Source organism: Tauraco erythrolophus, chromosome 14 (assembly GCF_009769465.1).
Source record: "Tauraco erythrolophus isolate bTauEry1 chromosome 14, bTauEry1.pri, whole genome shotgun sequence".
Taxonomy (NCBI): domain Eukaryota; kingdom Metazoa; phylum Chordata; class Aves; order Musophagiformes; family Musophagidae; genus Tauraco; species Tauraco erythrolophus.
Window position 1 is genome coordinate 16,148,396 of NC_141478.1, and position 21,393 is coordinate 16,169,788.

General features: G+C 36.6%; 1 protein-coding gene across 5 annotated transcripts in view; it reads left to right on the forward strand.

Moving 5' to 3' along the window:
* Positions 1–21,393, forward strand: part of RNF111 (ring finger protein 111) — a 59,850-nt gene that overhangs the window by 19,179 nt on the left and 19,278 nt on the right. For all 5 annotated transcript variants that reach the window (XM_086620622.1, XM_086620621.1, XM_086620624.1 and 2 more), the window contains exons 2-5: positions 1,049–1,944; positions 12,294–12,420; positions 17,224–17,387; positions 19,983–20,180. In XM_086620622.1, coding sequence (XP_086476748.1) covers positions 1,068–1,944; positions 12,294–12,420; positions 17,224–17,387; positions 19,983–20,180 — 1,366 coding nt within the window. In that variant the 5' untranslated portion in view covers positions 1,049–1,067. The remainder of the gene's footprint in view (positions 1–1,048; positions 1,945–12,293; positions 12,421–17,223; positions 17,388–19,982; positions 20,181–21,393) is intronic.

A 21,393-nucleotide genomic window follows, 5' to 3' on the forward strand; every position in this document is an offset into this window, starting at 1 on the left:
AAATGTCTATTATAGCCTTATTCATCTGAGGCACAAAAAAGTATTATTAGTTACAGTGAAGAGAGCTTCAGTGGTTTTCACAGTGGGAGCCAAATTCTTTTGTCACTTCCTTTTGGGAATTAGGAAGAAGGCAGAGATGCCAGATGAAGCAGGTTGAAGGTGAATGTATTACTGAGGTTACTGTTGCCCGTGTCTCTCGGTAGTCTTCCAGTACAAAAGTTTTTATTTGAAATAGTCTTTGAGGCTAATGTTGCAGTGCTGTATGTAGACAGCCTAGCATTTTGGCAGGAAGGGGAACTTGCCTGGTACCAACTATTAAGGGAACATACGATATGCTCAGTTTCTGTTGCAGGATAGAGTCAAAAGAACATGGATGGAAAATAGCTTTGTACGCTACTCTATGTTATTAATATGTGGTGGGGTTTTTTTAGAAACTCAATAAATAAATTTCTATTACTTTACCCCAAAATAATAAGGTTCAAAATCTCTTCTATTTTGTTGCTTTTCATGTCAGAAAAGAACCATGAATTCAAGTAACTGATTTTTATAGCTCAGTTGTTACCATACTGTGTACCATGTATTGCGTTCAAGATGCTTACTATCCATATATACAGCTGTAGGGGAAGATGTAAGCCTTATTTAAGCGTGCAGTTTAGTTGATGGCTGTCGGAGCTCTTTAGCTGAAACTTATGTAACTTCTGTAAGCAGTAGCCTGTGAAACTCTAATGCTTAAGCATTGGTGAAACAGACATCATCCCTATGTTTCGCAGGCAATATACATTATATTTGCTCTGTGAAAGTGACAATGTTTGTACTGACTATAAGAACTTCCTTTAATGCAAGTTATAAAAGTTCCGTCTTAAGTCAAAATTACATTGTCAAGCAGTATTCTTAATATTATGAAACAGTTTTATTTCAGTTGCTGCTGTTTTGCTTTTCCCACTGGGAGGGTTAGTCTTAGCAGTAAATGGCTTTTCTCTTGTTTCAGTTCTGCTCTTGAAAAATCTGATGCTTCTTTTTCTTGATGCATATCTATTTTTATTTCTAGGCCTTTCTTAAAACTTTCCATGTCTAAATGGACTCCTGAATGTAATATAGTTTATACTCTAGAAGCGGATATGAAGAGTGAAGTTCCTTCTGATGCACCAAAGAGACCGGAGAGTCTGAAGGGGATCCTCTTGAACCCTGAGCCTATTGGGGCAGCCAAAAGCTTCACTGCAGAAGTTGAGATGATTGCCAGTAAAGTCGGGAATGAGTTCTCTCACTTATGTGGTGATTCTCAAAAGCAGAAGGACATGACTGGGAACCATACAGACCAAGACAAAAGTATTGTGGTGCGAAAAAAACGCAAGAGTCAGCAGGCTGGTCCTTCATATACTCAAAATTGTCCTGATAAAGAAAACCAAGGAATCTTAGGATTAAGACAACATCTAGAAACACAGAGTGAAGACAATGATTCTTCTTTTAGTGACTGTATCTCTTCACCTTCATCTAGCCTGCATTTTGGAGACTCTGACACAGTGACATCTGATGAAGAAAAAGATGCTGCCGTAAGACACCCTCAGGCAGTGTTGAATACTACAAGTAGAACTCATAGCGCAAGGTCACAAAAGTGGCCTCGGACTGAGACAGACTCGGTACCTGAGTTATTAATGAAAAGGCCCTGTTACCACAGCAGTTCTTTAAGAAGACTTCCGTATAGGAAGAGATTTGTGAAAACAAGTTCGTCGCAGCGGACACAGAACCAAAAAGAACGAATTTTAATGCAGAGGAAAAAGCGGGAAGTGTTAGCTCGAAGGAAGTATGCTTTACTACCAAGTTCTAGCAGTTCCAGTGAGAATGATCTCAGTAGTGAATCTTCTTCCAGTTCATCTACTGAAGGGGAGGAAGACTTATTTGTGTCACCTGGTGAAAACCACCAGAGCAATACAGCTGTTCCTTCAGGTAAAACTAAATTCTTGAGGTACTTTTTATTAGTGAGCTTTCATCATGTACAGTATGCGTTTTTATAAGTGCTTTGGAGCAGTTTTTTTGTGTTTTTATAGAAGTCATACTACAAATAGACTTAGTGCAAGTAATGTGAACATTACACCATAAATTCTTGGTGGGAAAAGTACATTCGGAGCTTCCAGTAAAATTACAACAAATCGAGAATCTTTAACTTTAATGTAAAGGTAAAGTTAATGGCTTCTAAGCAACATACTGGAAGGTTGTTGAATGGGATTCATCATGTGCTGTGGAGTTCTTCCATTATTTTTTTTCTTCAGCTGTTGAATTATAGTAAAAATTTTAGCTATTTTAGCTTTATTAACTGATTGTGGGAATAACAATTCTGTCTGGTTTCAGAATGTAGAAGTATCTGCTAATATGTAATTAACCGTGCTTGACAACTTAAACAACAACAAAAAAGAAAAAAAAATTAGTCATTGTGATAAGAGCCTGAAATAGGATTCAGTTGAAGTTAGCTTTAGTATTGCAACAATAAGAGAAAATTCTAAGGCCTGAAGCTGTGGAAAGCAAAGTATTGTATACATACCAAATGTACCTATGTATTTGGTATATACATATATATACCTAGATAAACTCAATGCAATAATCTTGCAGTTTGCTCACATAGATGTTTCTCTAGTATGTCTTGACACGGTATTTGAGAGCATGCTTGAATGTTTGGATTGGGGGTATTTTGGGGGTGTTTCTGGGTTTTCGGTTTGTTGGGTGTTTTGCCATCTACCAACTTTCTTGTACTTTCTTTCATCTTGAATTCGGCAAACAAAAGGCAGTCCCAAAATTTGAACCAGTAGTGTCCACAGTGTTGTGGTTGTGCCTTCTGTTTGTCATTTCAGCTTTTTAGAGAACATGGGAAAGTAGATACATAGAACACAGCATAGTGTTAATCTGTGCAACCATGTTTTTTGCCTAGTGACAAATGTGTTTTAGAAATGGAAACCATATCTTGGACTGGGCTAATCATTCCTTTTAAGAAAAAATGACTGAAAATACAAGGAGAGGTTTAAAAAAAAATTTAAAAATCTCTGTGTTCATGTTAGGGCAGGATTTATTCTCGAACAGAACCAGAGTACTAAAGAGTAGACTATTACTTGTTATCCATCGTAGCAGGAAATAATTTGTGTGTTGTTCTTTAATGTACTGTTAAATACAAGAAGTAAAATTCGTAATGCGAAGTTTTATGCAGTGCTAGGGCTGCATAAATAACTCTGAAACAGAAGAATTACTGCACAGCCTTAATTATCTGCATACGTATTTGTGGGTACAGAAGTGTAATTTTTTAAGCCTAAAAAAGTGACATTTGACATGCATTTTCAAGCATATTGAAGGGTGTGATTTGTAAATAATTAACGTACAGAAATATGCATACATTCATATTAGAAACCAGTTTGGGAAACTACTGTATTAAGACTTGTGTTTCAAAGTTAATGGTTTCTTCTCATTTTCAGAGAGGATGGAGTTTCATGTAACTGTAAAATGATGTAGATCTGTTAACAATTCTCTTTCCACACAGAGCACCATGCTACAATGAAACTGGTATATGGATGAGAAAATGTAGGTTACGGCTTCTTAGGTGACCATCTATTTCTAACCATGTTAAATGTAGTTAAAGGGAGAATTTTCAATTAATGTTTTTTTTAATCTACTTGAACTGTTAAAACCTACTGTCCTTTTTTAAGACAAATTCAATTAATGCCACTTCTGTACTTTTATTTCCTTTCAAGTGTAGAACAAGTATTTCCATAGTGAGGCTTTCCATAGGCATTTCAAAAGAATCTTTTTGGAGAGAGATCTCTTTAAAAATTGATGTAATAATCAGTGAATATTCAAACTTCATTCTGATAATTCAGTGATTCAGTGCGAAGTTATTTTGACAATAGGAAGACTGGAACTGGCAGTTTGTTTCATGTAGTTATGTTGAAAAGTAAGTCCATTTTCTAATGGCTTAATTTTTATACTATTTGAAAAGCACACTTAATTCATTTATGAAATTATGTTTATTCTCATGCCATGAATGAAAAATCCATTAGCTCTGCACCAGTTAATTTTAGATTAAAATACTGACATGAATTGTAAGTGAAATAAGGTGTCCTTTAAAGAATATATATTATGGTGGCTGTACTTCAGGATTAACGCAGTGAACTGAGAAGTAGTTCTGGCTTAGAGTATGTGAATATTATGGGTTTTTTCCCAGTGGAAATATGTATTGATGGGAAGATTTTGAGCATTCTATTTGCATTGCAGATAAAATAGGAAGTTGAGCAGACTTCCTGGTACAAAAGAGTCCTATTTTTAGTAAGATAAAAGTGTGATTAACACTTTCTGTAGCTTTCTACTGTTATACAAGGTGTTTCTAGTTATTGAGTTAATTGGGACAGAAATGGGGCCAGCTGGAAAACTAGCTGTGCAACTTCTCTGTATAGTGAGCAAACATAATGGTGTTTGTATGTGAGGAAAGGATTGTATTGCTAGTAATGCTGCACTAGCCTGTTAATATTAAGGAGTAATTTTTTTGCTCTGTATTTGCACTTGAGGGTTATGTATGCATTCAGTATACAGAACATACTGAAGGACAAAACTTCTGCTAAGCATGAGGCCTGCAGCATATGTAAAAGTACTAGAGAATAGACTTAAAGGAGGACAGTAATAATCAAAAATACAATTTAAAAATATATGGCAATAACTGAATTTTTAATGAGCAGGCACCAAAGTGATGTGATTAGTCTTGTAGCCTACTTGGTAGCAATTTGTATTACAGATATATCACAAAATATTTCTCTGCTTTGAATGTTGATGTTTAGGTAAAGATACAGTGCATTTAAAGAACCAGTAAATTTAATCAGTGTATACCATTCTGGAAATGTTTCTTTCTGATTATTGCGAGAAATTAAAGTAACAGATCTGTTTAACTAAGTGTTTGATAGGTTAGTTCTTATAGTTAATAAAACTAACTTGGCTATTTTTTGAAAATTATCCGAATGGAGATATGTGGGGGTGTTTGTTCGGGCTTCAGCTATTCTGGTAGAACTTTGTGCTTTGGGAGTGGGAGGGTATTGAACAGGCATGAAATTCTGACACCTGGGAATAGATATATTGTTTTACCAGCTGTTTGCCATAAAAGGCACTTGCCTTCATTAAATCAGGGATGACCAGATGAAGCTTGTCCAGGAGACAGAGGAGAGTGGGAGCATAAGGACAATGTAAAAACAACTGTGTAGTTTAACAATACAGTTAAAGGTACAAGTGTTTTCAGGGTTATATATTCTAATCTGAATGTTGATCAGTTGGTTTTAATTGAAATACTGGGCTTTCAGTTAAAATGACTGCAAGCAGCAACATTTTTGCCATGAAATGCAAATTTTGATTCTGTGTTTTGTTTGGGTACCTCAGAAACTTTTCTCTAACCCTTGGAGGACCTATATACATACCTATAGAGATAATCGTCTTTTGACTTGCCTTGTCAAATGTGACAAAATTTGAACTTTTACTGTAATTGGATCTCTATAATGTTGTCATCCAGATTTTATTATATGCTTGTACAAGTATTTGATTTTCAGCTTGGATTTAAAGGGCTGGGAATGCCATTTGGAGGCAGCCAGTCTGTGGAGGGAAATTTAGCAGAGGCTAAAATTGGAACAGGTTTTTAACCTCACATACTTTGATTTGGCAGTAAAGCCAAACCCTGGGAAATGGCAAAGTGTTGTTTTAAAAAAAACTGGGTAGAATTTTGCATTGTCATAAATTGTTCACCTAATAGCACTTAAAATTCCTTGAAGGTCTGACAATTTACTTTATATTTTTGAGCAGCTAGTGCTAGACAGGCCTTGCCTCTTTCCTTAGAATGTAATGCTGATGAGAAGCTGCTCCAGTTCTTGTTCTGAGTTGCTTAGAATGATAAGACTGAGTTTATTCACTACCATCCTCGATTCCTCTAGCATATTTGTTGTCTGTCTCCCAAAAATGTTGATTATAGACATGCGATATTTTAAAAGCCAGAGGCTGGTGAAAATGTTAAACATATACCGCTTCATGTTCAGATTATTTTAACAGGTTCAAGATAAACATATATTAAGTGGAAATGAGCTGCCCTTTGTTAGAGTTGATTGTTTTTGAGTTACTTAATTCCTTCTAAAAGTACAGCATGCAGCTCTTTTTATTACAGTAACTGATGCAGCTCATAATTCAGAGCTTTGATCTCATCATTAGTGGACAAGGAAGTGAATACATAACCTTTCTACCGTGCCACTTTCTAGTGAGGGGTTGAGGAAGAACTGGGAAGCGGTGAGGAAAGAAGCAGCTGACTTTCTGAGTAGTAGACATTAACCATTGTTGCTGTATCTGTCCGCTGTGAACTGGAGCTTTAAATAGCCATAGTAGTAAAGGTTAGTATGGAATTCACTGCAGTGCTTCCCTGTAGCTGCTGCAGCTTTCTGTGCTGAAAAGATGCTACTTCTAGAATTAGCTTGTTGTAACATTGCTGATAGGACTAAGATTTATGTGCTTGGTTAAGAACAGTCAGTACAGTTTTGGATTAGCCCATATTAGCATGGCTCACAGTTGGACAAGATCCCCCTAAATTCTGGTTGGTGACTGTCTTTTCCACCAGGGTGCAGACTCCTAAGCAATTTGTATGTGTTTGAAAATTTCTCCCGTCGTGCACAACTGTTGGAAAGTATATTCCAAGTCTCAGGTACAGAAAAACTGTCATCTTCTAACCTAGTGTTAGCTTGACACTAAGGGGACAGGCAGGTTCTTTTGGGGTCCTTGGCAGAATGATGATGGCACTAAATTGTAGTTAGAGTTAAAGCTTTATTTTCTTAGCAGTATATTGTGATTAGTATGGCACTACATAGTAGAATTTCTACAGACAGAATCAATTTGTACAAGCTATAGATAGTATAATACAGAATTTACAATACAACTTAATTTCTAACCACCTAGACCCTCTGCAGATCAGGTCAAATCTTAATATGTGGTTTGCTGTGTCAATATAACAATCCTAATCTAGACTTGAATATCATACAAAAGAATATGAGTCACTCGATCCTCGGAGGAAGCACACAGTGGTGGGAGTGTCATGGTTTTCACTGTCCAGCAGCAGTTTTGGCCCAGGTTCTCACTTGGGACTTGTAACTGCTCGACTTTACAGACAGTGCTCTGAGCGCTGTTACGCCTCCCTGTCCTGCGACCACCTGGGTGGCTGTGCCTGGGGCGTTCAAGGCCGGCAAGGAGGGTAGTAACTGTCCTGGCGCCCAGGAATCTTGAGGCTGATAAGGAGGGTAAGAAGAAATATGTTTGGTTTGTCTGATTAGTTCACAGGACCTTCAGAGCCTGAGAATGAGGAGAAAGGGAACGAACATGTGTCCTGCTCGGTCACAGCGTGGCTGCTCGCCTCATAGAATGGCATCAGTTACACCAACCATGGTACCTGGGGTGGGAGCAGGGGATACCGGGCACACCTCGGTCAAGAAGTTTGACAGTTGCAGAAGGGAGTGCTTGTTAACACTAGTAGGACAGTATGTTGTCCCTTTCAAGCTGAATTGCTGTCCGGATTGAACATCCTTCTCCTCACAACTGCTTTCAATCTGTTCTCTGCCCAGCGGAGAACAATCTTACAGCTTTCTGGAGAAACGATATCTTCATTTGTTGATCTAAATATTGGACTACACAGTACTATATTATTTCAAAAGTTATATTCTTAATAAAGTACTTTAATCTGACAGATTTGCTGTCTTTGTGATGTAGGGCCTGGAGAAGAGTGTGTTTTGGTTTTTAAGGATTGATTATAATTTTGAGCATATTCAAATTTGGATTCAAGCCAGTGTAGTTTATCCCTTCCCCTAGGCTGGCTGAGCACTAGGTTTCTGTCATAAAACAGGGTTTTAAAAGAGAGGGAAGAAGTGACTGGTTATTACTGATTATTAGTCATGTGCAAAACTTAACTACTAATTGCTGTTGATGGGTCTAAATTGTTGGGAAATACAAAGATTGCAGACTAAAATTTGGTGTGTTGGATGCACTATAAAATATTATTATTGGATATGTGTAGGGGAAAAAAAAAAACCCCAAACCAAAATTCAGTGGAAGCTAATAAAATCATTGCTGTAATTTTCAATAGAAGCTTTGTTTTTAACCAGCTCATTTAGAATGTAGAATGAGTCTTTTCAGTGGTAGCCCAAGGGCTAATGTAGTCACAAATGACTAGAGTATAATTTGCTTGCTGCTTTTTGTTGTTCAGAGATGACAGAAGTAGTGTGTACCTGCAGGAGGATAATTTTGTTTGTTTTATAGCCATAGGTATTACGCTGAGAGTAGTACAAAACACCTCGAATAGATCTGCATGACTATTTTGCTGCCAGCAATCCAGTGACTCTTCTTGAAGGGAGATTACCTTCAAGGAGTATAGGAGTAGTATAGTAACACTCTCATTATACAGGTTCATCTGTTCTCTTGCAGGGTCAACCATTTAGATGATACATTGATGAGTAAGGTATTTATATTTATACTTTAAGTATAAATTTGCCTGAAGCTCATTCCAGACAGAAGATGACTGGTCAATTGCTGGTACATGCATAAAAGCAAATAAATGAAGTATACCTTGTCATGGTGGACTACATAAAAAACATCCTGTGTACTGGACTGCAGGGTGGATAGTAACACCAAGAAAGATGTGCAAGTATTTTGTCATCTGGTCTATTTCTGGATTTGGATGTTCTGTTTGTTTTGTTGTGTGATTTTTTTTTTTTCCTTGGCTGTTGATATGTTTTGTAAATTGTGCAGTACATTAGAACTGGGATTTACTAAAGTATCAAATTCTGTTAGTTTTATGCCCTTCCTAAGAAATTTACTTTACAGGTGTGTGTACATCCCAAGTGTAATCCCATGTAGAGCTAAAGGTGTAGACACTTTAAAGATGTGTTCAGCTGTTTACTGCTAACATGGAGCCTTGGATTCACCAGATGGCTCCTAAGTGTTACATGTGTGGTAAATATTTGAGGCATGTGAGTGCCTCAAAATTCTTTTGAGCAAATATTTTTAGAAACGATATAGCAAAACCTCTGAAAATTCTTTTATTTCTGCACATCAGTCATCTCGCTAAAGAAAGTTTAATTCTGCTTTGCAGGGTTGTGCACTTAAAGTACAAATCAACCATCTTTAACTACCCCAGCTGATGCTAACTAAACCTGCAAAGTTACGTTATGTGGAACTGCAGGGATTAGGCTTGGAGTGGTTCAAACCAGCAGACTTGAATTTTAAGTGCATTTGGCAGAGAACTTTTTTTTTTCCAGTTTTGATACTCCAGAACATGGAAAAAGGCATCTTAAATTTCACTAGTTCTTTAGTATCAGTACAGTTTTAATCCTTCCTTAATTGCCTTGTAAATGAAATGCTCTAATTCTAGGATAAATATTTTATATATGGGCTTGCTGAGGTTTCAGGGGACTCTCGTTGATAGCTGTGTTGCTGCTCATGTGCTACAGACACCCTGTATTCCTGTTGGCCTGTCAAGGAGGCTGTCCTCTGAGATCTCACTTGAACAGATTATTTCAGAGACTTTTCTTTGTTTTAACACTGTCGTTTGCTCTGCTTTGTAGGAGCTTGTCTATATCAGAATAAACTGGTGTGCGGGTTTTTTTTGTGATGTTTCAAAAACTCTGTTCTCTTCCTTCTAGTAATATATGAGGAGAGGCAAAGAAGAAACAGTAAATCCTGTTGACAATGAAAGATCAGGTTTCCATACACTTAGTACTACTGGCTTCATGGCTAGTGTCTGACTATGGAAGAGCTACTTGATGAGGATTATGAACATTACTTCAGTGTTCCTTATGTTACTATTCAGCCGACTTTTTATTGTTCAGATAAATTTAATAAATTAGCCGATTTATTATTATTTATTAGCTGAAAATAGCCAGTTTGTATTAGCCGATTCTCCAAACTACTGCAATATTCTTAAAATATGCGAAGTTAACATACATTTTCTTTTTTCCCTTGGTATGCTTTCAATAGAACTCACTTGAAAGTTCTTTTTATTTAAAAGTTGTGTATGATAATAACTTATATTCATAGGTTTTTTTCCCAGCAATATAATCTTACTAAATGCCTTACAAATATTTACATAGTTTAGAGGAGTTGTTTTTCTGCTTAATTTTGAAGAAAGTGTGTAGTATTGACTCTTTGTATAGGAAGGCACTCCATGGAATGAAAACCCAGTTGGTTTGCGCTTTTAGCTTGGGAGGGTGCTATTAGAAAGCATGAACAATAGGAAATAGCATAAGGTTGAACCATATCTATGCTATATCCTACTTAGAGCAACTTTGACTATTTTCCTAAATAATTTCTTTATTATTCGGGAAGTCATAAAACCTGTTCATCTAGTAACAGTCCTGGTCGTTTCTACAGTCTGACTCGTGTCAGAGTCACATCTTGACTAAAGATTTGTTTAAGAAAAAGGGTTAAGTAAAATGAACTCTCAATCCATGACAGAGGTGAGTATCTGAATTGTGTAGATACTCAGTTGAGAATTCCCATTGGGTTTTTTTTTAGATAAGCTTGTGTCAGCATTTAGGTAGAGATGCACACTGGAGTTACATAGCATATGATTTCTTTCCTCAAGGAGGTGCTGTTTATTTTCAGAAGTAGTGAAATAATACTTAAGCCTAAATCTTCCTGCTTTTGCACCCGTCATAAATTTCAATAAATATTGAGCCTCAGGACATGTGGACTCCCAGGAGTGCTGTCAAACTTACTGTAATTCAGAGAAGCACATGTTTAGAAGCACAGAGATAGGGGAAAAACAGTTGGGTTTTTTTCTAACTGACCTTTCACCAGTTGCTTGGCTAGCTGGTTTTGTCTAAGGAGCAGCTGAGACAGTTTTGTGTAAGGAAGCTGTTGCTTATTTGCCCATGATTTGCAGGATGTCGAAAGCATGACATTTACTTTCTTCTGAATGTGATGATGATTTAAGCTGCCTTCCTTTGAGTAATTGGCCTCTCTGTATTTTCAACTTTAGCATGTGACTTTGTTTTTTAGACACTGTAATGTTTTCATTTTTTTCTCAAAATTTTCATGCAAATTCTGAGAATTAATTTTGTCACATATATCGTGAGATGTATCTTCCAATCGTGAGAATTTGGTGAATATCAGTACTTGGAAACTCTTTCCATCTTCAGGCACCAGTCTCTCTGGGATAAGTATGACCAGAAACAAACAAAGGCCATTAGAAAATAAGTAGTGCGACTAGTTTTTTGAAAATATAAAAATGTGGATACTGGGGCAGAGGGAGAGGAGAAATAATCTGCCCCACCTTGTCATTGGATAGAGCAGCTGAGAACAGTCAGTCCATACAGAATGTAAGTATTGACTTGAATGAGACCAATTCTTCAAGCACTTTGCTTGAAGACATTTTCAAATCTCAGAATGGTAGTTTGCTATATTTCTAAGCTATCTAGCTCATTTGTTTAGTAAGTTCTTTTGTGCTCAGTATTATTACTATAGTGAATAAGCCATAGCTCAATTTAAGTATTCTAGATAGCTCAAGCTTGTCACTGTCAGTGTTGCAGCTATAAAGAAGTGTTCCTATGTATCTGGGTATTAGTCTGGAACTTTTAGTCATTCTTCCTGAAGTGGAAATTGTTTTCTATCAAAACTTGTCTCTAAATTGATTTTGGGGGGGTTTGGTGGTTGTTATTTACCATTGATAGTTTCATTTTAACTTCCTATGTCTAGTACACAATCATGAATGCCACCGAAAGTGTAGATGTAAAGGTGTTAGTAAACACCAATGGATGTGTGATCTTCATTTTGTTGTAGAAATAAATATCATAAACTAGTTGGTGCATCCTTTTTCTCCTGTTGCCACTGTTTAGCTTTGAGATTTAATACCTACCAAAACATTAAAAAAAAGCTATTAATAATAACGAACCACCACTGTTTAGCTAGTTTGAAAGCTTGTTCTGTTTTTATATTCAGTGACTGAATTTTGTTGGTGTTACAGCTAATAAAATTCACTGTAACTGCTTTCAATACACAGTAGAATGTAAGTTTGCATATATTTCCCTCCTCCCCATCTTCTGTCTCCTTCCTGTTTTTTTTACTTCAAAATTCACAGCAGAATTGCTACCTTTAATAATTAGGTCATGTATTTGATAGTTGCACCTAAAGTTTTGACATACATCATGAAATTCTCTGCCTACATGTGTATTAAGTCTAGGAAAAAAGTCTCTTATAATGACAGCTCCTGGAGTAGGCGAAGTATACAAACTTTCTTCATCCTTTTTTCTCATCAGGAAGTATTGATGAAGACGTTGTGGTGATTGAAGCATCCTCCACTCCACAAATCACTGCTAATGAAGAAATAAACGTTACCTCAACAGATAGCGAAGTGGAGATTGTTACAGTTGGTGAAAGCTACAGGTGAGACTTGCATCTCTTTCTATTAATACAGTTTTGTTTGGCTCCCAAGTTCGTCACAAGGCTCTGCATCATTAAAAGCCCATAAGATAATGTCACAGAAATTCTAACCAGGATGCATAGTGTGCATTTTTGATTAAAACAAAACAACAACAGCAAAACAAACAAAAAAACCCCAAACTACAGCTTTACCAAAGCTTGACAACTCAACTAATTTGAAATTGTTGAGGTGGTTGTAGTTAGTGTGACTGATGGGCAGAATTTTGGGGAAGCAAAGCTGTATAATGAGATCCTAGAGAGAGCAAGTTTAGGCTGAGTTGACCATCTAGGGATTAGCTGAGCATTTCTCAGGAGAACATTGTACTTTTTTGAAGCTGCTGCTGTGTATGCTTTCCTGTTCTTCCATGCCTCTCTGGAAGTTTTGTTCCATATTTGTCAGATTTTGCAAGCTCTATTAACATGAGTTATTCAAAGATAAAAAGTTGAAATTGTCGTGTGCATGGAACTGTTGGAGATGGCTGCGTATTACATATGTTTTCATATTGTGAACATGAAGACAACATTGTAGAATATGAAGAATGACTGTCCATTTTCTATAAAGATAAAAGAACAATAGTAAATTATGAAAACATTCCATCTGTTTGTCACCACATAGTACTTTCACTAATTTGATTTTAAATTTAAAATAACAGACAAGTTTTCCTGCAAAAAAACACTTTAATTGGAATAAATACCACATTATTGTGGTATTAATTTTATCTTTAAGACGGATGCGTGCATAAGGTAGGTTTCATGAACACTGGGAACTAACTAAATTTTTTGTTAAACTCTGACACACAAAGTATGTCATACTCACAAAAATATACAGCCCGAATCTATAGCAAAGAGGAATTGGGGAGAGATGAGAGAAATCAACATCTTAAAAATTTCTTTCTTCAACAATATGTTTCTTTATATTTCTGTTTAAAAAAAGCTCAAAAGCTGCAGAATCAACAGATGCTCTGACTTGAGGTGATTAGAAATATTTCTAGAAATAGCTTATTTATCCACATTAATATGTTTGTTGAGAATACTCGTTAAAACTCATGAAACAACATGTATGCTTGGACAGACTTGAGCTAGATCAAATTAACACTTTAGCCTCTTACAACTTGCATGTAAATCTTTAAAGGGTAAAAAATTAGGCTAGATGAAAGTGATTGTGCTTACAGAACATTAATTCAAACCTGATTAAAGATAAACAAGATGCTTTTAAAAAGTAAACAGCTTTCTCTCTTCCTAGCATCAATAAGAAATGCTTTGTGTTGTGGCCGTGAAAGACGTGGAAAAATTACTTCTTTCTTCCCTTATGTTCTGCATTGCTACAGCCGAAACGTCAGCAGCATTCACCTCCCTAATTTTATTGATGTCAGTCGTGTCTTTACTGGTGGCTTAAGTGAGAAGGAGATTGAACCAGTGGACTTTCTGGTGCATTTAGATTTTGGCCTGTTTGTTTTACTAGACCTGCTAAAATGCAGATTTCTCAAAGGCATTTAATTATTTATCTTTTTTAAGATCATATCAGAATGGTCAAATTAAGTTTTGCTCTCAACTGTTGAGAAAAAACTTCACTCTGAAAATGTTCAGCTGAAAACTTTTTAAGAAGATTAAAGAAATAATCGAGTTTTGTTTTGTATTGGAAACAGTCATGATTCAATGGTGTTTTTTTTAAAAAAAATACAGTAAGAAAACAACTCCAGGAAGTTTACTGTGAGGAGGAAGAGTCTTAAATTCAAATCTTGAGCCTGAAATATCAAGAACTTCTAGTGTTTGATACTTTGATCGTAGAGCATTTACTATGCAGATTTTCCTGTGTTTCTAGCATATCAGTTTTGCCAACCGCAATGTAAGGAACAAAGGCATCTCTAGGACATCTAAATCAGAAAGAAGGAAAGAAAATTCATGGAAGTGTTTAATCTGTCTCTTCCTGAATCCTCCTTTCAGTCATATCATTTTTTTTTTTGTGGGGGAGAAGAAAACTACTGTAAGAAAGAAGGGAACCAGCATTCTCCAGACAACCCTCATCTATATATTAGGCATGACATTGCGTGATAAATACTTCATTGGCCAATTTGGCCCTCAATCCTAAGTCTAAGTTCCAGTCATAAGGGGAGTTGTGGGCCCTTTGTCCTGGCTATGCTCCCCCCCAGCCTGTTGTGCTCCTGCACACTAGCAAAAACACAGCAAGCTGAAAAGTCCTTGAGGTCTCAGTAGCAACTAAAACCATCAGTGTGCTATCAGCATTCTTCTCATAGCGAATCCCAAACTAAAACTAAAACATGAAGCTCTTCTAGCTGCTAAAAAGAAAAACTAACTTTTTCCCAGCCAAAATTAGGACACATAGCTAGGAGGAAGAGATAGACAATATCTACCAAAATGCTATGAAGCCTTCATTGATGGTCCTTTTCTGATTAAGAAAAAGCTATTAAGATCTAGTTAAGAGTCATCTTATTGTTAAATGGACTAAACAGTTTGGTCATACATATTTCAGAGGTGGACTGAGTCATTTTGAAATTACATGGACTCAGCCACAGACTGAATATGCACAGCACCCTATAGCTAACACATTCATTAGTCATTGAGAATAATGTACTGTTTAATCATAACAAGGAAATAAAGACACAGATCTCTAAGTTTAAGACTGTGTCAGTTCAGTAGTTCTTTGTTTCCACCCCCATCTTTGCTTGAAATCATATCCAAAAACTCTTGAAGCTTTATTAACTCACTGTACAGTTGTATGCTAGGCCTTCTTTATCTTCTTCTCTCGTTTGATGCTTTGTCATGTTGTCTGCTTGTTCTTTTGTGCAAGAAGAAATCCAAAGAAATTTATTATGTTGAGTTTCCAGCTTGCATTGAAAAACAAAAGATACAGATGTAGTAGGTACTACACTAATTCTGATATCAAGCTGGAGTTCCTGTAGGAGAAGTAAACACTGACAATGCTGTGTATCCTTCCACGGCTAATTTCTCCTCTCCTTTACTACCAAAGCCAAAGTGCTCTCATGAACCTTAACTCGTAGTTAACTGAAGGGAAGGGGAAGATGAAGTAGGAGGTGAGATCTTAACCTCTCCTTGTATTACCAAAGTGCAACTTGGATCACCAGAGAGTAATAGTAAAGTTTTTAAAGGAGCTTGGGAGGTAAATTTCATTCTGGAGTGCTAGTAGGGCACACAAAAATAAATTTGGACATTATGTAAATCCAGACTTCAAAGAAAACATGCCATTTCGAACCAATCTGATCTCTACTTTATAGTGGCTACTAAAGCGGAATTGAAGTGTAAGCCAGTTGAGAAGACTGCAGCAAGCATGCTTTTTGCACCACAGGAAAATACACTGATCTTTGTTAGTGAGTTACACAGATAGGGTGCAGGGAGTACAGGCAGAACAGAAATGTAGACTGAGCTCCGTGATGATTTGTGCAGTGGATTTTGTTTGGTTTTAGTGAAGTCATTCCCTTTTCTTCACATTTTCCTCTTCTGAATTTCTGAAGTCTGAGTACATTGTTTTTTTAAACTGGAAAATAAGAGCCACTTGATTTATGTAAATACTAGAGAATTAAAGGTTTTTGAGAGTGAACAGGTAAATACAATACTGTTAAAATATTATTACCTTATTTAAAGATAGTATCCTCTTAACTTAAACACCGAAGTGTCATTGATTTGAGTGAGTTTGTATGGCTAAATTGAATAGAATAGGTGCTAAGTGTTATACTACAGAGGTAAAACCATCCCTTTCCTTAGGTATGGTTACAGGCTTATAATTTCATCTCCTCAAGCCACGTTTCATTGAAGTTTAATTAAGTGTTACACAAAGCTGTGTTCATTCATGGTGGTGGGGGATAATATTCAAGAGAGAAATGTCCAGAGATTTTGCACTTTTAGCACATTTTTGAAATTTAAGCTATAGAAATTATCCTCTGACAGTATTCTGTCATGTTCAGCCTGGAGAAGAGAAGGCTCCGGGGTGGTCTTATAGCAGCCTTCCAGTACTTAAAGGGGGCCTACAGGAAAGCTGGAGAGGGACTTTTTTACAAGGGCGTGTAGTGATAGGACAAAGGGCAATGGCTTTAAACTGAAAGAGGGCAGATTTAGATATAAGGAAGAAATTTTTCACTCAGAGGGTGGTGAGACACTGGAACAGGTTGCCCAGAGAAGTTGTGGATGCCCCATCCCTGGGAAGTGTTCAAGGCCAGGTTGGATGAGGCTTTGGGCAACCTGGTGTAGTGGAGGGTTTCCCTGCCCATGTCAGGGGAGTTGGAACTAGATGATCTTTGAGGTCCCTTCCAACTCTAACCGTTCTATGATAACTTAACATGCAGAGGAACTTAATGTTTACAACATATTGTCTTTACCCTTATATTGTCATTCATAGATCTGTTGTTTCAGACTGCATAGGAATAGTATAGGATTTGGAGACTCTTCATTTACTCTTAAGAGTTAAAACATAACATCAAATTTAATTGCTGCCTGACTGCAGTTGTAGAGTTTCACAGTGAATTTTCTATAAGTTACCTGTATGTTTTTGTAGGAACATGGTTTAAAGACCTTTAAACTCCACCCGTTGGGTATTTGCCTTTATGTTATCTAGTAAAGGCTGCAGTAATATTTGTAAGTACACATCTAGTGAATGCAAAGTAGTGGGATATTTCAATATACAACAAAATGCTTTTCTGAAAATAAAAAAAATAACTTTGAATAGCTTCTCAAACTGAGGAGAAAATAATGACTAAATTTACGTCAATACTCAAGGTGTTACCTTTTTTTTAGGTCTCGTTCAGCACTTGGACACACAAGATCCCACTGGGGGCAAAGCTCTAGTTCTCATGCTGCACGACCTCAAGAACAGCGGAACCGCAGTAGGATTTCCACAGTCATACAGCCACTGAGGCAGAATGCAGCAGAAGTAGTGGACCTTACAGTGGATGAAGATGGTATGTTGCATTCGTCTGAGAAATCTTTTTCTTTTTTGGAAGCAGGATGATCAGTTTAACGGGAGTGGAATTAATTTATAACATACCATTCTATTAAAAAGTCTAAATTCTGAACAAACTAAATTCAAAGCCTGTCAGAAAATCCTCTTGCAGCCTTCCTTTTAAAATTAAAAGTTTAGGCAATCCCAATGGGTATACTAGATCTAATTTTTCTTCCAAAACAGACTCGGGTGTGTGTCTGAGGGCTGACTCACCAGGCAGAAATTACAGAGCAGGTTGGAACTACTTCTTTAAAAATATGCACTTACTTCGATACAGCACTATATAAAAGGAAATTCTATCGCTGCCTATGCTTTGAAATAGTTACTGTTCCTTCAGGCCTTGGAATAAAAGTAATTTTAAAAGAAAAAAAAAAAAAAACACCTAATGCCAAACTAGTATAGTATGTTAGGTTTCTGAAGCTGTAACCTTTCATTGTTTCCCAACATTAAAACCTACTGGCACTTAATAAGTCTTATTTCTGCTGAAAATCATAAGAGCAACTTCCGGGTATTGTCAGAAGTTGAGAGAAGGAAAAACTAAACCTCATGTACATTTTTGCAAGGTTTTTTTGTTTGGTGGTGGTTTTGGGGGATTTCTTGGGTGTATGCTACTTTTAATGTTTAGCAGAAGTTTTGTCATGTTGTGGTTCCATCCTTGGATGTATTAAAAGCTAGTATCTTACAATATCTTATTCTTCAAGTTGTCTTGATTTTTAGGGTGAGTTGGAGAGTTAGAAGGGTTAGGAACTGAATTCTAGTAAAAAATATTATTACTGAATGAACTTTTACTTTGGTCATGTGTATATTTTAAAAGTAGCCGTGTCTTCCCTCCCCAGAGGAAATACTTTCCTAAGATGAGTCTTCTGGGATTTCAAGGATACTATTTTGGGGTTTAGGAATCAAACTTCACACAGGAACTAGTGTAAAATGATAAAAATTCCAAATTAACACTGTTACAAGGCAGCTACACACTTTATCATAACTTTACTGATGTGTTCAAAGCTACTGGTCTTAAAACTTTGCTAATTACTTCCATGAGCATAAGGATCGTATCTCCATCTTCCTGGATTAATGTCTGGGAAGTGTGTAGAAATTAAGTTTCTCTTAGCTAGTAGTTTGAGATTGACCAAGCCCACTGGCTTTTACTGGTTTGAGGGGGGAGAAACAGAACTGTCTGTATTGCTGATGGTGAGTTACAACAGTAACAGCCTAGCAGGGTGTTTGAGGCTGATAGAATTGAGACTTGTCTGACTGCAGGATTGCTTTCAGAATGTATTAGCATCCAGTCTTGACCGCTGTGTGATCACGTATCAATGTTAAGCTATACATGTCCTATATACTTGCTGTTTCTGAATTTAAACATTAATGCATTTCTCCCAAATGTTTTCCTTCAAATAAAATTAGTGTATTGAAATGCCACCTTGAAATCCAAAGGAATTTAAATGTAGGTATCAGATCATGGAGTTTTATGTGATGAGTTGGAAGACTTAGCAAAAAGTGGGATATATTTATTCCCTTGCTCACTGAGTTGCTGATATACCTACTAGATAAAGAGAGAAATCTTGAAAACAAGTCATATTTTGAGACTTTGTGTAAGAAAAGTATTTGAAGTGTCTTGATGCTCCTCCCCCCACCCGATATCCATGCAGAAGTTTGTGCTAAAAATACCTGAGCTGTTTCTGGTGATATTCCCCTTTATGGTATCTCATGTCCCTAATGTCATTGCCTTGTTAGTAATTAGAGAGAAATTTCAAACTTATAGTCAAAGGCAGACTTTCAAAACTAAATTTGAATTATACAATCAAGTATCTCTTTAAAATTTTAACCTGTTTACAATTGTGTAGTAGAGAGCAAGATTTATCAAATGTTTGGTGTATTTTCCTGGGTCCAATTAAATATGTTCCCGATTATTACCTTTACAATATGCAAAATGAACATGTATGTACTTTTAACAGAAATCACGATACTGATTTGATGAATCTGCTTTTAATGTGTGTTGAGACTAGAAACCAAGTTTATCTTGCTATAGCCTTTAGTACTATGCATCTAGAATGACTGAAGTTTGTAAAGATGTTACACTGTTCTTGGTTAGTTATCTAAAAGTTTTTCTGCACTTTGTAAACATTAAAAAAAATGGTAAGGATAATACTTAACCATAGAGTAGTTTGCCTATGGATTTATGGAAGATTTCAGCAAGTGTTTTCATCATAAAGTACCAAAGTAATTTAATTTTCTTTCTAATAGTATTTTATTCAAGAAATAAAACTTGGTGTGTCAGATTTTGTTGGGAATTGATTTTATATTAATACTTAAAATGTGAGGGTTTTTTTTTTAAAAAAGAAAACAAGATAATATTTTTTTCCCACACACGAGTGAAATAGAGTTAACTTTTGTATTTTGTACCTGTCAAGCTTTTGTGTACTGAATTTCTTAGCATCTGGCAAAACCAGAATTGAGAATTTCTTGTAAAAATAATTAAAAATCGGCAACAACAATTAAAACACTCAGCAGCTTTTAAAACTTAAAGAACATGAAAATTTTTTTCTTTCTCTAGAGCCGACAGTTGTGCCAACCACATCAGCTAGAGCAGAGCCGCAGATTGTGAGTTCTGCTTCCAGTAACAGTTCTAGTACGTCTACCTCAGAGCAGGCCTCTGATGCAGCTCCAAACGTCTCCAACAGCCAGCCCTCTGCAGCAGCAGAGATGACTTCTGGTCTTCCCAGTGGCGGCAGTGCTGGTACTTCAGCTGGAGGTACAGAATGAGAGAGCTTTCTAAACTGTTGTGTTGCCTTCTAGTACAAAGGAGGTAGAGGAAGTTATTCAGGGTTCTTTAGGTTAAATGGCATGTGAACTTTTATTTAAAAAAAAAAAAAAAGAAAGAAAAAGAAAATAAAAAACCTTCCTGGTCAACCCTCATCTATATATCAGGCATGACACTGCATGATGTGGAATACTCCATAGGCCAATTTGACCCTCAATCCTAAATTTGAGTTCAAACCCTCAGAGGAGTTGTGCACCCTTTGTCCCAGCCATGCTCCTCCCCTCAGCCTGTTGTGCTTTTGCACCCTGGCAAAAACATGGGAAGCTGAAAGGTCCTTGAGGTCTCAGTACCAGCTATAAACATCAGAGCTCTATCAACATTTTTCTCATAACAAATCCCAGACTAAATCCAAAACACAGAGCTCTTCTAGCTGCTAAAAAGAAAAACTAACTCTGTCCCAGACAAAACCAGGATATGAACATAACAGTAATAAGTTGAGAGGACAGGAATGTGAAAAAGATCATTGATTTCTCCCCGGAGATGAAGAAGTTGTGCTGGAGCCTTCTGCTTTTGCCTATTGGAGTGATTTGGTTGTACCTAATGAACCACATCCTTGCTTTTTGAGGAGATAGAATGTAGATTACAGAGAATTAAATATCCCATTGCAGTGTGTTACAGGAGTGGGGTTTTTTAATGTCTATTATAAGGAAGTGAGGGATGTATATAGATAGAGTCCTTGAACCTCCCCTGTAGATGACTTCACTGAAAGCACATTTCTACAGATCTATATAGATACTGACCTAAAACAGAGCTGTATATACAGGTAACACTCATAACATCTCTGAAATATGAGTGCCCTGCCCCTATCTGCAGGTCAGGTGAGGTACAAAAATCCTGAGCTGACCATATTGTACAAGAATTTGAGGTCTCTGTACACTAACCATGGGGACAATCTTTCCTCCTTTCCCTACTGATAACATGTCTTAAGTTAGTAGAATAAGGCAAGTGTTAGTTCATGTCCTCTAGTGGTTCTCATGAGTACTTCCACCTGAACCATTAAGTTTTGATTCATTTGGCAGGCATAGCCAAATCTTTTTTGAATCCAGTTTGTTTTAGTTTAGCCTAGATCTGTTTTTCAGGCAGTTAATTATTTAATTGTGAAGTACAATTATTTTGTTTTCTATGTAAGACACTGCTTTCTGGT